Genomic DNA, 18,286 nt, shown 5'->3' with positions numbered 1-18,286 from the left:
GAATTTCCTTTTCCAGCTCATCTTACAGATGAGGAAACTGAAACAAACAGGGTTAAGTGACCTACCCAAAAAGAGGAGTCTTCCTAACTTCAAGCCTGGTGCTCTGTGCTGCCTAGTTGCCTCCATTTTACAGATGAGGAAATTGAGACTCAGAAATGGAATTTGCTGATAGACAGCAGTAGGATTCAAGCCTGGCATCTTGACTTGAAGTCCTCTATTCTTTCTAGTACACTGAGTTTTACTGTGGACTAATAGAGGCTTTATTGAAATATTGCTCATTGTCTGTAGAGATGGTTTTGAAGAGCATAGCACACACTGTAATGTGTTAATGAGCTTTCAGCCAAAAGATCATTGACCTGAAACTTTAAAAACCATAGAACCAATAAATCAGATAACTGAAAGAGACAGTACAGATCATCTTCAAGAATTTCCCTAGGCATGCCAACTTCATTCTACTCCATTATGGGTCATCATATCCATTCCCTCCCACTTGAGAATGAATTTTATCCTGGAGCCACTCTGGGCCTTAATAGACTAACCTTGTCTTACTTAATTCTTGGCCTCCATTGAAATCCTATGACATCTCCACTTGGCCATTTCTAACCATCCAGCTTCCCTCTTCCAGGACAAATAGTGAGAAGACTTTGGTTTGAGTCCTAAACTAACACTTACTGGCTAAGTTGACTATCAAAGAAAGAAAATCAAAGTTAGGAAAAGTATATCTGTTTGGACCAAATGTCTCACTCTTTGTAACCTATCTAAATTTACTGGAGAGTATGTTTTTATCATTTCTTCCTCGTGATACATACAAATCATAGGGTATTAAAACTGGAAATTGGCTAAACCAATTCCTTATTTGACAGAGGAAACTAAGGCCCCCCAAATCACACTCTACAGGAGCTCCATGGGAATCCCTGCTTCCTGAGTATATTAGGATTAACTTGATTCTTAACTCCTGACTCACATTACTTACTTTTGTAAGTGACTTTTATCACTGATAATGAAAACATGGTGCCAAAGTTTATTACTCATTTGGTTCCATGTCATTTCATCCTATTGCATATTCACCATCACATTCCACAATTCATTAATACTTTCACTTGAATCCTTTCCAGATCTGTGATTTCATTTTTATATGTGTTTCTTCACTGAGGCATAGCTCAGGTTTTTCACCCCTAATTTTATGACCAAAATGAAAAAACAAAAACCCAACAGGTATATTAATGCTTGAACCTCAGATCTTACTGAACCTTGGAAAAATGGTCATTTAGTCTATCATTCTGTACTATGCTTGGAGCCTTTTCAGCATGATATGATCATACATGAGATTATAAAATATCACACCTGGAAAGAACTAAGCGTAGAGAGATGAGATGGGACTCACCCAAAGCATACTGACAGTAAATTGACAGAGTCAGGATTTGATGACTTGTGCATCCTTAGAGTAGAGAGTAGAGAGCAAGCATTTATTAAAGCTCTACAATGTGACAGCTAGGTGACCTAGTGGATATAACACTGGACCTGGAGTCAGGGAGATTCATCTTCCTGAGTTCAGCTCTGACTTCAGATACTTACCAGTCATGTCATCCTGGGCAAGTCACTTATCCTGTTTGCCTCACTTTCTTCATCTGTAAAATGATCTGGAGAAGCAAATGGCAAACCCATCCAGTATCTTTGCCAAGAAAACCCCAAATGGGGTCACTAAAAGTTGGATATTCAAGAACCAAAAAAATGGGGATAATAATTGAATCACTTGCCTCCTAAGGATGTTGAAAACAAAATATTTCGTAAAACTGAACTCTTTGGAAACATGAGTTAATTAATAGAGGAAAATCCCAATATTGTTTTTCAAAAAGACAATTCTAGGGGCAGCTAGGTGGTACAGTGGATAGAGTACAGACCCTGGAGTCAGGAGTATCTGAGTTCAAATTTGGCCTCAGACATTTAATAATTACCTAGCTGTGTGGCCTTGGGCAAGCCACTTAACCCCACTGACTTGCAAAAACCTTAAAAAAAAAAAAGACAATTCTAGTAGCCTGAGGTTCTCATGTCTTGGTCTGGGGAATTTGGGACACTTCAATCTCCCTCCACAAAAATTACACTTCATTATATTTCATCACACTGCAGTCCAATTTCCCAAATCCCAAAGAGGAACCAATAAAATTGCAGAGCATTGAACTACAAGGATGTAAGAGAATATTTTCCTCTAAAAATCAACTTCAGTACTGAATTACATGCCAAAATCAGAAACAGAAAACTGGAAAAGCACATTAGAGAAACATTACAGATTTTCAGATGAGGGTTAGCTGAAAATTGTCAGCAGGCTTGCTTTTTTCACAAATGTGTTAATAAATTCATCTCCAAAGGCATTTCTCTTCCATGTCTCAGACTTCATTTCTGATTATTCCAGGCTCCAATTATCTGCAGTCAGAATATTAAGTGAGTAAACTAGTGAAACTCCTTTGTGCATGTGTGTGTGTGTGTGTGTGTGTGTGTGTGTGTGTGTGGTTTTCCCTTTGAAAATTCCATTTTTAGCATCTTCACTCTTGTACTAGGCCATCAGATATCTCTTGGTTTGGGAAGGGCTCACTCTTTTTTTAAAAATGACAGCTCAAAGGAAGTATGATAGAGTGGAAAGATGAATGCCTTTGAAGCCAGAGGAATCAAGTTTGAATCCTAATTCTAAACCTAATCAAATATAATATTTTTAATGGATAGAATGGCAAAGTAGAAAGGGCATTAGATCAGAAGTCATGAGACCTGTATTCTAGATCTAGAGACAATTAGGTGATTCAGTTGATAAGACCTAGGAAGATCTGAATTCAAACCCCAGCTTCAGGAACCTATTCACTGTGTGATCCTGGGCACTTACCCTCTGTCTCAGTTTTCCTATAAAATAGGGAATAAAAATAGGGATAATAACAGTACTACCTGGCAGGTGTTGATATGAAGAACAAAAGAAATAATGTTTGTAAAGCACTTTTCAAATCTCACATTATCCAGCCATTTACAATATGAGATAGATAAAATGATTATTTTTATTTTAGGGAGGAAACTAAACTAAGAGGGCTTAAATTCATAGGACTTAGAGTTGGAAGAAACCTAAAGCTCATCTACTTCAACCTCCTCTTATTTTATAGATAAAGAAAGTGAGGCTCCAAGAGAAAGAAAATATAATTTATCTAAAAATCACATAACTAGTAAAAGCAGATAGCAGATAGCCAGCATTTATAAATCATTTTAAAGTTTGCAAAGTATTATATAAATATTTCATTTGATTCACACAACAACCCTGGGAGGTAATTGCAATTATCCCTATTTTACAGGAAAAAAAAAAAAACTGAGACAGACAGAGGCTAAATGACTTGCCCAGAGTCACACAGTAAGTAAGGGTGCATTTGAACTCAGATATCCCTGATTCTAGGTCCAGTACTCTGCCCACTATACCTCCCAGCTGCCTTATTGAGTATGGTAGTCATAAATAATCCTTTTAATAAATTTATAAAAATGTGCCTCTGTTTTGGGGGGGGGGTGTCTTTTGAGGTAGACAGAGCAGTGATGGGTGACAAGTGAGAGAATGAATAATTCTTCTGTAGAAGTCAAGAAGGGTCTATCTAAGTAAACTAAAATATAACTAGAGTAATTCAGCATAACTGAGGATAAGCCCGAGACTGGTATTCTGTGAGGAGGCACACATTAGCCAGTATCTGCCTGTCTAGTGAAGGAATCTAGGGGGCTAGTTAGTTTTTGGAATTGTTGCTAGCCTTAAGCCAAATGATTATACTCAGATAGCAAGGGTTACTCTAAGAGGTCTTGAAGGTTCCTTCCAACCTTGAAATTCTCAGATCTTGTAGATCATGCATTATCTATATCTGTTTAACTTTTCTACAGAGTCTGTCACACTTCATTGTTGGAAGGACTTCACGAATGCCTTCATTTGAAATGAGCTATCCCCATCACTCACAAGTCCATTGTATGATAGATTTTTATAAATTGTGACTTGACCCAAAAGTTTGATTGAGAAAGAATGAAAGGGGAGCCTCTTGAGAGATGTAATTTCCCAATTCTTGGGGGGAGGGCGGGGCATTGCTTATCTCTCTTGATTTCCCAAAGCAGAGATCAGCTTCAAGGTGATGGCCAGTGATGCATGTTATTATTATATTACACATTTAAAACTTTGGAGCTCCATTCTATTTCACATCTTGATAAATGATGAGCTTGATTCTTCTCCCTCCTCCACTAGGTCAGGAGGAATACTCAGACAGCTCTCCTTTCATTCTGCTGGCTCATCTTATCTATTCCCTCTCATCCAAATGATCACCTTTTGAATTCTTCCCAGTGGTAGCCTCTTATGCATACCATAAAAATTTTAAAAGGTACACACATATATTTCTTTGAACAGATATTTGTTCTTTATGCTTAGAATTATTTTTCTCTATCTTAAACATTTTCAAAAATTCAAATAAATAACTATTTATTATTTATGGAATGCTTTGGCTTTCCCCCTTAGGTTACCCCAGTTTATCCTGGTATATCTTGTTTGAGCATAATTATTTGCATGTTGTCACCCCTATTACTCTATGAGCTCTTTGAGAGGAAAGGACTGTTTTTGCCTTTTTCTGTATCTCTAACATTTAGCACAGAGCCTCTCAAATATTAGGCATTTGATTTGTTCACTACTAAATTGAATTAGTGGCCTCAAACATTATCCTTCTCAACCTCCTTTTCAAACTTGTCTTAGACTCTGATACAGCTTTAAATAGGGCACAACCCCCAATTTCAAGAAGTCAGAGGCAGAATTGGAGATACAAGACCTGGATGCAATCATCACTAGAAATTAAAATGAGATTTGTTCATAAAGTGAGATGATAGCAGATGAGGAAGGAATCATTTCACACTGGGGCAATCAGGAAAATTTCGGGATGGAGAGGTTTGATACTTGGACCTCAAAGGATAGATTGAATTTCGACAGGTAGAGAAGTGTGTAGTTAGAGGGAAGAATGGCAAGCTGACATCATCCTGGTATTAAAGCTATTGCCAGTTGTATCATGCTGATATGTAGCTCACAATTCAAAGATGGAAGGTTTGCAAGGAAAGGCTATACTGCCTAACCCATGAAAGACAATTTAGGATGTATCTGATAGTCACATTTGGTTACCACATAGCACAAGCTAGTACTTGCCTGGTATTGATGATGTGCCATGATGCCTCATTGATATGGGAGGAATCAAAACCCATATAAGGTTGAGACTCTTGCAACAAGCAGACCATCTCCAGTAGTCCTATTTCCTATAAATCACAACCTGGTATGAAATGATTCTGGTCTAAAGGAAAGTAAGAGGGATTCCTCATAGAGCATACACCTCACTATAATAAACATAATTGTGCAACTCACACTCCACTACTATTGAAGGACTAGTAGTAAGTAGGGGAAAGAAGAGGAGAAACTAAAATAAGAAGGCAAGTGGTTTGAAGGTTTGGAGAAAATGGAAATTAAAAATAAAGACATTTCTCCCCAAAGTAAAGGAGCTAGCCTCAAGGATTCATTCATTGTGATTTTTCAATATAAATTCTGTTGAGTACATTCATATGATACAGGGGAATAAACAAGGGTTCTGCAGTCAACAACCTGAATTCAGATACTACTTATGTTTTCTAACTATATGACTTTTGAGAAATTACTTAAGCACCCTGCTTCTCTGTTTTTTCTCTTATTTATAATTCCAAATTATGAGCTCACATATTTAGACATGAAAGAGACCCCTCAAATCTGTATTTTAGATGAGTCACAGAGAGGTTAACTATTTAATTCTACCATTTTAAGTTTGCAAGACACTTTAATCATTATCCCATTTGATCCTCACAACAATTGTTATCCTCACCTTTCCAGTGGGTAAACTGAGGCGGAGAGAGGTCAGACTTACTCCCAATTGCACAGCTAGCAAATGTTTAAGGCAGGATTCAGACTCCCAACTCCATGTCCAGTGGTCTATCTACCATATCGCCCAGCCGTCTCTGTAAAATAAGGTATTTGTTCCAGATTCTCTCAGATCCCTCTTAGATCTATGTCTTATTTGGGGGGTTATGGTAGAAAAAATTTGATGGTCTAAAACTTGAGGAGGTGTGTGGGAGGGAAGAGTTTAGGAAGATGAGAAGGGAAAACAATCCATGTATTCCGTATTTTCCAGGGAAGAAGGAAAAAATTTCATGGACCAGCCATCCATCTCTGGAAATTTTAAGTTGTGATTTTCTAGAGAAGATCCTCATTTTATCTCAGTCTCCCTTTGCCAGGAGGTTGTGGCTTGTGTCAGTATCATGTCCCTTGACCCAGGAACTTGGGGGATTCTGGAGGCCAAGGAAGGAATCTGCCTTCTCTGTAGAGGGCCTTTAGTGTCTGTCACAACATAAAAAAGTATTAAATCTACAGCTATAGAATGAGAAGAACAAAAGACCTGGGGTACTTATATGTTCTCTTTCATTCTAAGGCAAGAAATGTTTATACTTCACAGAAATTAAGTGTACTGTACCTTTTCCCCCACCTTGGAGTTTGGGGGAATGGAAAAGAGAAAATTCCTTTGTAATTACTCATCATTAATCTATTGCATAAGAGCTTGGTTTTAGTTTTCCCACTCTTTTATAAATGCTACAAATTAATATAGTCTATTTAGAAATATCTGTTGTCCCATGATGTAGTGAAAAGAACATTGACCTAGAACCAAAGTATTTATTTTCAAATCCTTCCTCATTCCTGATGACCTTGGACAAATCTCATCCTTTCTGGGCCTCAGTTTTCCCAACTGTAAAATGAGAAAATTGGACTGAATGGCCTCTCCCTTTGAGTTTGAGATCTCTGATCCCTATTATTCTGTGAACTATAGATTGATAACAAGACTAAAAAAGCCCAGTTAATTCAACAGCATATTACAGTTGTAAGTTTAAACAAATAAGGGCTCAGTGGACTGTGGAAATATAAGCACTGAAGCAAAAATAAGCAACTTTTTAAAATACGAAATGCAGTGTTAATTGAGAAGAGTAGTACTCTTGTTACACTGAATATGCTCTGAATCCTTGTATGGATCCATGAGAAGTTAACTAAATAATCTGAAATGAAATTCTTAGATTTAATTCGCCCATGTGCAGCAACTATAAATTTCTAAGGTCAACAGACATTTAAACGACAACTTTTATTAAACATCAACCAAAGGGGAGGTAAGACTCTATTTTGGGCTACATTGCTGGATGTTGGAAGGGAAGATGGGGAACAAGGATGATTTTTTTATTTCTCAAGGATCTCATATACTTATATCCCAGACTGGTGTCACAAGTACCAAAACACAAAATAGACTGTTATGTGAAATGCATAGGAAAAGGACAAATAAAGTTGGGGGGGGGGGGGGGGGGGAGAGAACATACTCTTCTGAATAGAAGCAGAGACCAAAGAAAATTTCTTGATATAAGGAGCATCTTTAAAGTTGATTTGTAAAAGTTGCAAAATGGAAGGAAGGGCATTTACAGCAAAGGTGTCGCCATGTACAAATGTTAGAAGGTAAAAAAGTATGAGATGGCTTTTAACAGGACAAAGTGCAGTTTAACAGTTTTGAAGGTCTTCTTTATCTATAAATGTTCCCATAGGAATGTTTTCATTCTGTGAACATTTAAATATTATTTAAAATAAAACTCTAGGATTGCCTAAAATTATCTTTTAATCAATTATAAAATGATACTTATATTTTAATAGATTAGAATTTTGTAGAATTGTTACAGAGAAATAATTATTGGATATGGGTGAAAATACAATTTTATACCCAGCCTATTAAAGATGTATGTTTGTTATAAATAGTAAAACTGCTAATTTATTACTTTCATCTAAAATGGTATAACAGATTTTGCTTTTCTAAATCAAAAAAAATACAGCAGGGAGAAAGCTTATATAATGACATAATGCATTAATATTGTAGCAAACAGAAAGATCATTTCAGTACAGTCCTATAATGTATGTGATAGAGGTTCAAGAACTGGCTTTGTAATCAAAAAGACCAGGATTCACATCTTACCTCTGATACCCATTTCACTTAGCTTATGCTCCCAGTGCCCCATCAGTAATTTTCTAAAACTATAAATTGCAACCAATTGCCAAATCTGCATCATTGGAGGGAGTTTATAATAACAAGAGTATTCACTACACTTGTGATAAAATCACAGGTCAGATTATAAAAGATAAATGACAGCAACAAAAACCCCTCCTGGTTGAAACATTTAGCTTTAAGAATGTTTATTAAAATTTGGGGAAATGTTTGCTTTTATCAAAAAAAAGGTGTTTTAATGTTATTTTGAATATGTAACTATAAACTAAAATGATGTTTTAATTTTGTGTCTATATGAAACCACAGAAAAACTTAATTATTTCAATTTCATTATTTTCTCTTTAATTCCAATATGAAACGGCATTTGGTAATAAAACTGATGTTGTAGATGATTTTATTTTTGAGGTATTATTTTGTATTTTTTGTTATTTTACAAGTGTGGTGGCCAGTATTTATTATTATTACTATTATTATTATTATTATTATTGTCAAAATCAGATGACTCATGATACACAACATTTTCATACTTGAGAAATGTAAACACATTACATCTTGATTTAAAAGACGAGAACTGATCACGGAAAACACATTGGCATTTTCATTTGGTCCCTGATAGACCATAAAATGAATTGGTTTGCATGCGGACCCAGTTTGGGGCCCACCACCATATCCTTTTTCGTTCTTTTGTGTCTCCACTTTGTTCTCAGGCTTTATTTCCTGTTGGCATTGTTTCCAAACTGCATGAAACCTGTTTTCTTTTTGCATGACGGTCACCCATGAAGTTCAAGTTGAATGTCTGACAATCACAAATCATTAATTCTGACATGGTATTTTTTTGTTGTTGTTGTTGTTTTCAGTTACTGAAGTTTAAATATGCTTGAACTGTAAAAGTGTTATCAAACTGGAGTGATGCAACAGTATTATTCATTTTTTGCTGTAAGGATTTTTCCCCCTTTAAACTCTGAAAATCTCCATAGTTTACCAACATTGTCTTTGGATGAGGATTTACCACCAAATTGTAAAGTCTAGACTAAACAAATCTGGTTTTGGAACAAGAATGAACTCTGAGATGATGCTCTCTATTGTTCCAAAAGAAAATGTGCCACCCATTTTGTTATTAACTGTTTTTAAAAGATTTATAATATTCTAAATTTTAGTCCTCTAAATGGCTCCAATTTCTAGAATCTATCAAGCAATGTATTTTTATTCCTAATGACAATCCATGTAATCTAATCTTATAATAATATTTACACCTAAATTCCCGTGCCTTGAGTCTATTTTTCTAACAGACAAGAGTATTGTGTGACAGTTGCATATCATAAAAAAAAATAATATTGGAAGAATGAAAGCAGAATACCACCAAGAAAGAATGTATGCCTTTTAGATGAGTTGAACAAGTCCTAAATCTCACACCGCACACTAAATTAATCAGGAGGTATAGTTGAAGTATTATGATTAATCCTCAAATTAAGAACAAACCCTATATATTTCCATATTTGTTCTCTTTTTCAAACTCATGCCTAGAAAAGATATATACTTATTTCAATGAGATCACCATTATTAAACTGTTCCCATAATTCTGTTTATCCTTCATGACCTCTACTGTTAGAGCAAACTTGACTTTTTTTTTAAATACCTCAGAGTCATAGGAGCAGAGACTTAAAAAGCAGACATAGCACCGTAAGATCATATATTTAGAGCCAAAAGGGACCTTGAAGATCATTTTGTCCAAACCCTTAATTTTACAAATGAAAAAACTGACCCAAGACATTAAGTGACTTGATCAAAGTCACAGAAATTTTAAGTAACAAAGCAAAGATTTGAACTAGGATCATTTGACTCAAAATTTATTTCTATTTCTACTACACCAGATCTATTCCTTTCATTTTACAGATGACAAGGTTAAGCAAATTAACCAAAATTACACAGGTAGTAAGTAAACAGTGATCTAAACCCAAGTTCCTCTGATCCCCAAACTATTCTTTCTCCTATTAGTTCAATGCACACTGCCTTGCAGCTCATTTGAAATGTCATATAATAAAGTAACAAAGCCAAGAAAGATCCTTTTTTCTTTAAGAAAAAAAATTGAAGCAGGACTCTAAAGTAATGTTGTTAGTTTATAACTTGTCTCTGATATAAAAATTCCAAGGTTCTAAGAGGAATTTTGAAGAGAGATGATAAATGAGCTAGAAGGGAGTTCTGACTGATAATTGAATCTACTAAGAGTTCCAAGACCATTCTGAATAATGGAAGCATCAGTTGAAATAAGTGTATAACTTTTCAAAGTGATGACTCTGAAAGAAGAGAATACATTTATTTAAAAATCAGTCCCATTAGTGTTCTAATACTCATTATATAGTATTTTCCACCTATGTAATTAATTCTTGCACCTTGAGAACAACTTATCTCCATTCAGTGACACATCTGTCCCTTCTAGGCCAGAATTTCTTCATCTGTAAAATGAGAAGTTGAAATCATCTCTAAGTTCTCATCCAACTCTAAAAATCTAAAATTCATATGTATGTGAAATTTCAAAATTTTTAAATATTTTAAAATTTCATTCACATTTAAAAAACTTAATTTCTCATCCTGAAGCAGACTTCATGAAATCAAAATCATTTTAATTCTTTAGGGAAACTTTTTTCTACTTCTTGTTTTCTGCGAAGTGTTTCACCAGAAGAGATCTTCTTGATGTCATCAATGATCTGATGTTTTTAAAGGGGTTGCCTTCAAATTTCCCAGTACTTTCTATTAAAGAATGACTCTTTGGTGCTACCCCGCCATTATTTTTAAGAAGCCCAATTTGCATCACTGCAGTTGTCTCTACTTTTACAAACTAGTTGTTTTGTCAGCATGAGCGTGACAACAATTAGACGTCCCTGTTTTTGCCCCATGCCTTTTCTCCTTCACAGTCATTCAATGACAAGCGTAAAAAGAGCTTCATCTTTTCACGAAAATTCCCATTCTACAAGAGCAAGGAGCAGAGTGAGCAGGAAACCAGTGATCCAGAACGTAAGTAGACTCTTGGAGAAAATGTCACACACAGCACACGCACAGCCAACTTTAACAGGAAGCACAACACCCATGGCACAACCTCCCCCACATGTCTAGGCAAACAAACAGGACAGGTGAGGCAGGCAGGTGAGGTATTACTACTGTGACCAGTGATTGACTGCTTTCTGGATCTAGCTCAAGCTCTATTTCTTTGGAATGTCATTTATTCCTCCAAAAAAAAAAAAAAAAAAAAAACTATGAAGAGACTCATCAAAATCCTGGCCGGAAATCTTGGTCAAAGAATTCAATCTTCAGTCATATCATACCTTTGTTTGGGCTTGTATTTTATCCATTTGAATTCTCAAAAGAATGCGATAATCTGATATAAATTGGAAAAGAGACCCTGATGTCTATTTCTGCATTCCTATTTTGGAAGGCTAGTCAAAAGTTTGCTCGTTATCTCTGTTGGCTATCAACATCTAATAGAGTTGAACTTCTTTTGTTTTGTTTTCTTTTAAATCATAAATTAAATTTAAGTTTGTCCAGCAGTTTGCACTCAATCTCAACCAGTAAATCTGTGGATTTGTTGTGAAAATCTAAGTGGAATTTGATTTTTGTGTACTTGGTATATTTTGTGTAGTGTTGACTGGGCTCCATTTGCTTTTTGCTTAAATTTTCTTTGTTTGTATCATTTTACTTTTGGAGCTCTGATTTTTCTTGGGAAAAAAAACCAGAGTGAGTCTCTAACTGTAGATTTGGGGTGAAAGTTGTTTCCAAAAAAAAAAAAAATGAGAGCAGAGAAAGAGAGAGAGAGAGAGAGAGAGAGAGAGAAAGCAAGGATCCAGATTGCTTAGTCAACATGGTCTGTCATGGTAGTATCCATTTCAATTCCACTGACTTCTTCCTTCCTCTTCTACGACTGTTCTTCCTCTCTCATTGCTCTCTCTGGGGACTTCCATGCAGGACATCCCCGGATTAGGTGACGGACGGTTATGGAACAAAGACTCTGAGTAAGTTCCCAGGAATGGTCACTGTAACTTTCCTTTTCCTTCTTTTCTTTATTTTTCTTTATTTTTCTTTATTATTTTTTTAATTTCCTTCCCTCCTCCTTTACTTTTCAGTTTGACTTTTGTTTCTTTTCTGAGGTCCTTCTACTCCTAGCATGCCCACAAGTTTCATTTGTAACCCAGCTGTGAATGCTCCCCACCCTACCACCCTCCACCCAAAATAGTTTTCAGTTGTTTTGTTCTGCATGTCAACATTAAACAACATAATGTGCTAGGCACTCTAACTTCTTTCAAGGGGAACATCTTCCATTTCTGATCCTGTGGTGCTCTCAACACGGTTCCTGATGCACACACTTGCATCACTTTTCTCTGTTGCCTAGTAGCCTTGCAAAGAGGAAGAACCCACATTGACTGGAAGAACAACCAAAGGGTTCTAGAACATTAGAGTAGAAATGTAGTTTGTTTTCTTGCTTTGGGATTTTCACAAAAGATTATGTAATTGAATTCCTCATTCCCGCAGTTGGTTAGTGCTGTGCTATTTGCAAGAGTCACTGTTTCATAGGTAAGGGGGACACAGAAAGTAAATACTGAGCCATGTGATCTTTCATGAACATGCCTTTGTGATCTAACCTTAACTGATTTCTTTTTCTGACTTACAGTGATCCGGCTTGAAGAGTTTGTATAATACAGTTTGGGAAACATTCATTTGTCTATCAGTAATTTATTAACTGCATTAAATAATAATCTGATGGTCAGGTTCTCCATTTTGTGGTCTAGAATGACAAAGCTAACCAATTAGAATTCATCTAGTCTGTAGAATTAATGTCATAAGAATGCATAAGGTAGTTCCTCATTCTTCTAAATTAATAACCTCACTTAACCACCATAGTACACTGCCTGTTTTTTTTTCTTCCTTCAATGCTGCTTCTATCACTTAGGCACCAAATAAGAGTCTAGAAATTTTGTAATTTCTTTGCAACTGCATCACATATTCAGTGTGCTTTCTTTAATAACAGTGCAAAATTCTCAGAAGCTGGTCATTTCTTATGTTCAAAGCAAAAAACATTGGATCGGGCTCTGTTTTCCAGAGTCACTTAAGCCAATGATGCAAAACTCATTGTTCATTTTCCAAAATTCTTCATTGTGATACAGCTTCTCAGAAATAAAAGAAGAAAATCGGGTCCTGAGTAGCTGCTTATTATCTCTTTAAAGATGAAAACTTTATCTTCTGGGATCCTTGACCAATGGGGTACTTTAACATTGGCTTGTGAAGTGAAAAAAAGGAAACTTGGGCATACATCAACAAAATCTTGGCATGTAGTACTCTTAAAGATAATAAAAAATTCTATTGAAATTTCTTAAAAATTGAAAATTATAATCACAACTGGCCTAATAACTCCAACAAACAAAAATGAGAAAGATGTATAGATGGACAGTTTCACACAGAAAGGATTATAATTCAGTCAGACTGATTGCATATTTATAAATGCATTATAGACAAAAATGAGATCCAGGTAGATATCTAAAAATCAGCTGACTGAAATTGTCCAACCCTTCCAGACCCCCTTACCTGCATTTAGATTTTATCTATAGACCCTGAAATAAGAGAGCAAACATAGAATTTTGCTCATGATGTGTATTTTATTTTCTTTAATTGAAGAGTAAAGATTATTGTCATAGATAATCTTATTTTACTGATCAAATATTGATTATCATGTCAGAAATCACTTGGAAGTCTTGGGGGAAAAAGAATTATATATAGCATATTTTAGGAAACCATTCAGTAGGAAAAATAAGAAAAGTTTGACTTCAATTCATATGAAGAGAAATTGCTAGGACGCTCCATAGCTTTCTTTAAGGGCTAAGCCATAATCTTAAATTTGGTTAAGGAATAATTTTCTGACAGAGCAAATTGTAAAATTTTATTCCCTGTCTCTTTAAAACATAAAAGTAATGTCCAACCATCCAGAATGCTTTAGAGCATTAACATAACTAGTGACAAGGATGTGGCACCGATATGCCATCCAAGGCTGTGATTCAGTGGCCAATAAACTTTGATAAAAGCATGTAACTGAAGCTTCACTTACTCTTAGTTCCTTTTCTTGGTCCAAATCCAAAAATAATAATGGAGTACCCTGGTTATGTTTTTTCTAGAACACATGAGGTTCAATGCAAAGAATTTTAAACAAAAATTCAATGTTACTACATTTCATATCTATCTGAACTGCATTCTTTTTTTATTCATTTTTTATATTTTTGCAAGGCAAATTGGGTTAAGTGGCTTGCCCAAGGCCACACAGCTTGGTAATTATTAAGTGTCTGAGACCAGATTTGAACCCAGGTACTCCTGACTCCAGGGCCAGTGCTTTATCCACTACGCCACCTAGCCGCCCCTGAACTGCATTCTTAAATCTAAGTTGAATATATAACATCTAATAGTATTCAAAAGCAAATACATAGCTATATGAAAAGTGAGTTAAAATACCATTACAAATAAAGAACAAATAGTTTTGATAGCTAAAATGACTATGCTTATCACTTAATTTTTTTTATAAAGGCTTTAGCTGGCTATTCAGTTCTAAAGGGCTACATAAAAAGTCTTAAGATTCTGTTTTTCTTCTAAAAATATTAAACAAAGTGATTTTAAATATATGTATTCATAGTCTTTAAAGCATTTTATAAAATTTAAATGCTAAGGTGTTGTTATGTTAACTTTTCTTTTTAATATCCAAGGCCTTGGGGGCAGGATTTAAAAATGAGATCTATGATTCTATGGATCCAGTTTCTGCCCATGTAAATAAGATACTTTTTTAGTCTTTATTTTTTAAGAAAATCAAAAATCTCTGCCTTTAAATGTCCATCCAGATGATTAACTAAGATTTTCAGTCTTTAAACAAAAGTCTTCTAGCTTCTAGACAGAGAAGAAAAATCAACTATGTCTTATCTGCATGCTGTTATGAATTTGAACTTCTTTCATCAAACAATTTTCCTACTTGAATTAAATACTCATGTTGTCATCTATATAATAATTAAGGCTGAAGCCCAAATTCTGACTGCTAGAGAGATAATGTCAGCCATAATGAGAGGGGTCTGACTAATTGTCAATCTTGGAAGGGAAAAAACCCAAACCTTTGTAACACAGTTATTAAGATCAATAAATTAAGATCACTTAAGACCAGGTGTTGTGAGCATTTCAAACATGTGCTTGATACCCTCTTGGAAATGAGTTAATGAGCAATTTTTTTAATTATTTCAAGACTCATTAAACTCTTCCAATTAATACTATCAGATGACTATTGAAATATTCAGGGATTTGAGTCTTCTATGGATGTGGTTTAAATCTAGCTATCATTCTTCATGAAGACAATCTTCTCTAGATAATATATTTGAGAATTGAGAGGGTTAATCAATTTGATATTATAAGGGTGTCATTGATAAGTACATGATGTTATTAGAAATGTTTTCAATAATGACTGTAAACTAGAAACTTCTAAATTCCTTAAATTCTATTATTATAAATTAAAAATGTTCATATATATGTATGTATGTATATATATATATATATATATATATATATATACACACACATATATGGCACTATTGCCCCACAGTTAGTAAAATATATAATTTTGAATTGTTTTGGCATTAATAGGGTTGAATGTGCACTAATTAGTCAGTTTGTACTTTCTTTCCCAATTCCCCCATGTCAACTATATGGTGTGACATACCCAAGATTAGGGGCTACAGTTATAATCAGAAAAAAAAAAATGTCAAGCAAATAGCCTTTGTGGGGGTCTGACCCAAAGATTTTTGTCCTCATTAGCACATGCTTCCAAAAAACAGTCTAACAGGCCAGAGAAAATGCATAATATTAAATACATTATAATATTTTTACATATAAAAACCAAAATGACATCTCACATAGGCATTCATCCAAGGAGATTGTAGTCATCCATTACTGATCCATTGTAATTGTTTATTGATGAGAAAAATGTAAAAATATTTAAAATGCAGATAAGTAATAACTATGTCCTCTAGAATAGAAATTTTTTGATAAGGCAACTAATTCAACAACTTAATAATCCAAACCATAAATACAAATATAATAACCAGGAGGGAATGAGGTGAGGTTGGAAAATAAGAGCCTAATTTATGTAGTAAAATCCATATGATCCCTGAGATATGCTTTCTTATATTTATTTTTTTTTCATGTGCTAGCATTCATCCATCTCTTTGTTAGGGAGCCACCATTCAAACAATTACTCTCTTGGAAGAAAACCAATGAATATGTAACTCATGAATAGAATCTACAAGTGATTCAGTTGCTCACCATTCACTTTTACTCTCATGAACCAAAACCGAAAATTATTTCAACTGTTTCCCTTCCTGCAATTATTTCTTAGAAAATGTCAAAAAAAAAAAAAAAAAACAACCAATAAACATTCATACTAGTAAAGGACATTATGCATTATCTAGGAACTCCTACACAAAGACAAACAGCTAGTTGGAAAGATAGAAGATCCTGCATGTAAATTGTCCCTTCAGGCTAAAAAGAGGCTTTTCATAATTAAAAAATCATCATGCCTGAACACACCAGCCTTTGTCAAAGTAACCTGGGAAATCAATGATGTGTGAACAGGACAAGCAGTGTAATTGGGTAATTTTAATGTACCTGAAGAATTGGTTCTTGTTGGAGAAAAAACAAGAGGATGGAATGTCTAAAAATGTCTAAAAAATCCATGGGTGGGTGATTGGGCAGGTGGACCCCCATAATCCCCAGAGATTAAGTTTTCATTTTCATTTTCTCACGTAGCTGAAGTTTTTCCAGAATGAGCTCATTCTCTCTGGCTCCAAGTTCACTTCTGCTCACTTTTCTGTTGACTGTGCATGATCAAGCTCCCTTTCAGCTTCAGCTGCTCCATAATGCTTGGTATCTCTTTAATTTGCTTTACTGTTCTTGCAGAACATGTTTCTTCTAATGCCAGCGATAGCGAAAGTAGCTACAGTAAGTTCTTGCTTTTGTTTGTGGCTCTTGTCTTTGGCAGTGCTTGCTGTATGATCTTTTTAAGTTTGGTTGTGGTGGTTTTTTTAAAATGACTGAAACTTCTCGGACTTCTCTGGGACAAATGGCTTGAAATGAAATCACTCTGGGATTTGTAGCTTGGAGAAAGGATATCACAATAACCTCTTCAAGATTGACCCATGGGTTAGGACTCTGGCAAAGAACCTTGACTATGATCAGAACTGGCTGAAGCTGCTCATCAAAGAGAATATTTTGTGACACAGCAGAATGAAGCATTCTATCCTCAAGAATTTGAGTTAATTTAATGGGTGTTCCAGTGTCAAATGTTGCTTTTGAAACAAGTATGAACTTGTGTCATCATCATTCTTTCCCCTCTCAAAAATTTCATGGAGATATTTAAATATCTTAAATTTGGAGGGGAGAGCTTTGGGCGGGGGGGAGAATAGAGGTAGTAGAAAATAGGGATGCTGGAATTGAAGCACCTGGTTTCAAATCCAACCACTTTAAGAGTGACCCTATACTTACCACTAAACTTCCATGTGCCTCATACAATCCACTAGGAGTTATTTGTATGGCATGTATAGGTTATGCTTTATAGCAGTGGAGCTAATTCCTACATTGGAAGTTCTCTACACAGATGAATTTACTAACTCTTTTGGTATTCATATTTTGAGGAAAGTGATGAAAAAATCCAATATTAGTAACTTAAAAGTGAAACAATTCTGTTGGAAAATGAATTTCAACAGAAGTAAAAGCAGATGACTTTCCAAAGCTTCTCTTATTTGGTCTATTCAAGCCATTTGTTTATCATATGAAGCAGCAACCCATCTATGAGCGTTGGGTTATAACCATGGTTCCATACCACCTACTTACTAGTCTTTGCCACAGTGTCCAGCACAGGTAAATACTATGATTGGAAAACCTGATTGCTTTTGTAAGATTAATTTGCATTTCACAGTGGAAATGGATTTCTTGGAGAGCAGTTGCCAGGAATGCTAAAAAAATTGCAGGAAGTATAAAATGGGACAGAGGTTATAGTTTCTTTTCTTTAAATCATTATTTGGATTAAGCATAAGGTGAATTCTTACCCTTATAACAATATGAGGCTTTTGGGAAATGAAACCTTCCTAGAGATGGAGTCCCTGTATTGTTCAGAGAAAGAGTGGTTTATAATACCA

The 18,286-nt window shown here is 35.1% G+C and overlaps 2 protein-coding genes across 7 annotated transcripts in view; both read left to right on the top strand.

The window, feature by feature from the left end:
- Positions 1 to 18,286, top strand: part of LOC141508420 (disks large homolog 2) — a 2,787,507-nt gene that overhangs the window by 2,663,231 nt on the left and 105,990 nt on the right. For 2 of the 6 annotated variants that reach the window (XM_074217018.1, XM_074217019.1), the window contains one exon: positions 10,997 to 11,096. The exons of the other annotated variants lie outside the window; for them this stretch is intronic. In XM_074217018.1, the coding sequence (XP_074073119.1) occupies positions 10,997 to 11,096 (100 nt within the window). The remainder of the gene's footprint in view (positions 1 to 10,996; positions 11,097 to 18,286) is intronic. 6 annotated transcript variants of the gene reach the window in all.
- Positions 17,920 to 18,286, top strand: part of LOC141510236 (disks large homolog 2-like) — a 63,534-nt gene continuing 63,167 nt past the window's right edge. The window contains exon 1 of the mRNA XM_074220236.1: positions 17,920 to 18,008. Within this exon, the coding sequence (XP_074076337.1) occupies positions 17,920 to 18,008 (89 nt within the window). The remainder of the gene's footprint in view (positions 18,009 to 18,286) is intronic.

This window comes from Macrotis lagotis, chromosome 1, assembly GCF_037893015.1.
Source record: "Macrotis lagotis isolate mMagLag1 chromosome 1, bilby.v1.9.chrom.fasta, whole genome shotgun sequence".
Classification (NCBI taxonomy): domain Eukaryota; kingdom Metazoa; phylum Chordata; class Mammalia; order Peramelemorphia; family Peramelidae; genus Macrotis; species Macrotis lagotis.
Note: the sequence above shows the minus strand (reverse complement) of the source record. Positions and strands in the feature narration are given on the sequence as shown.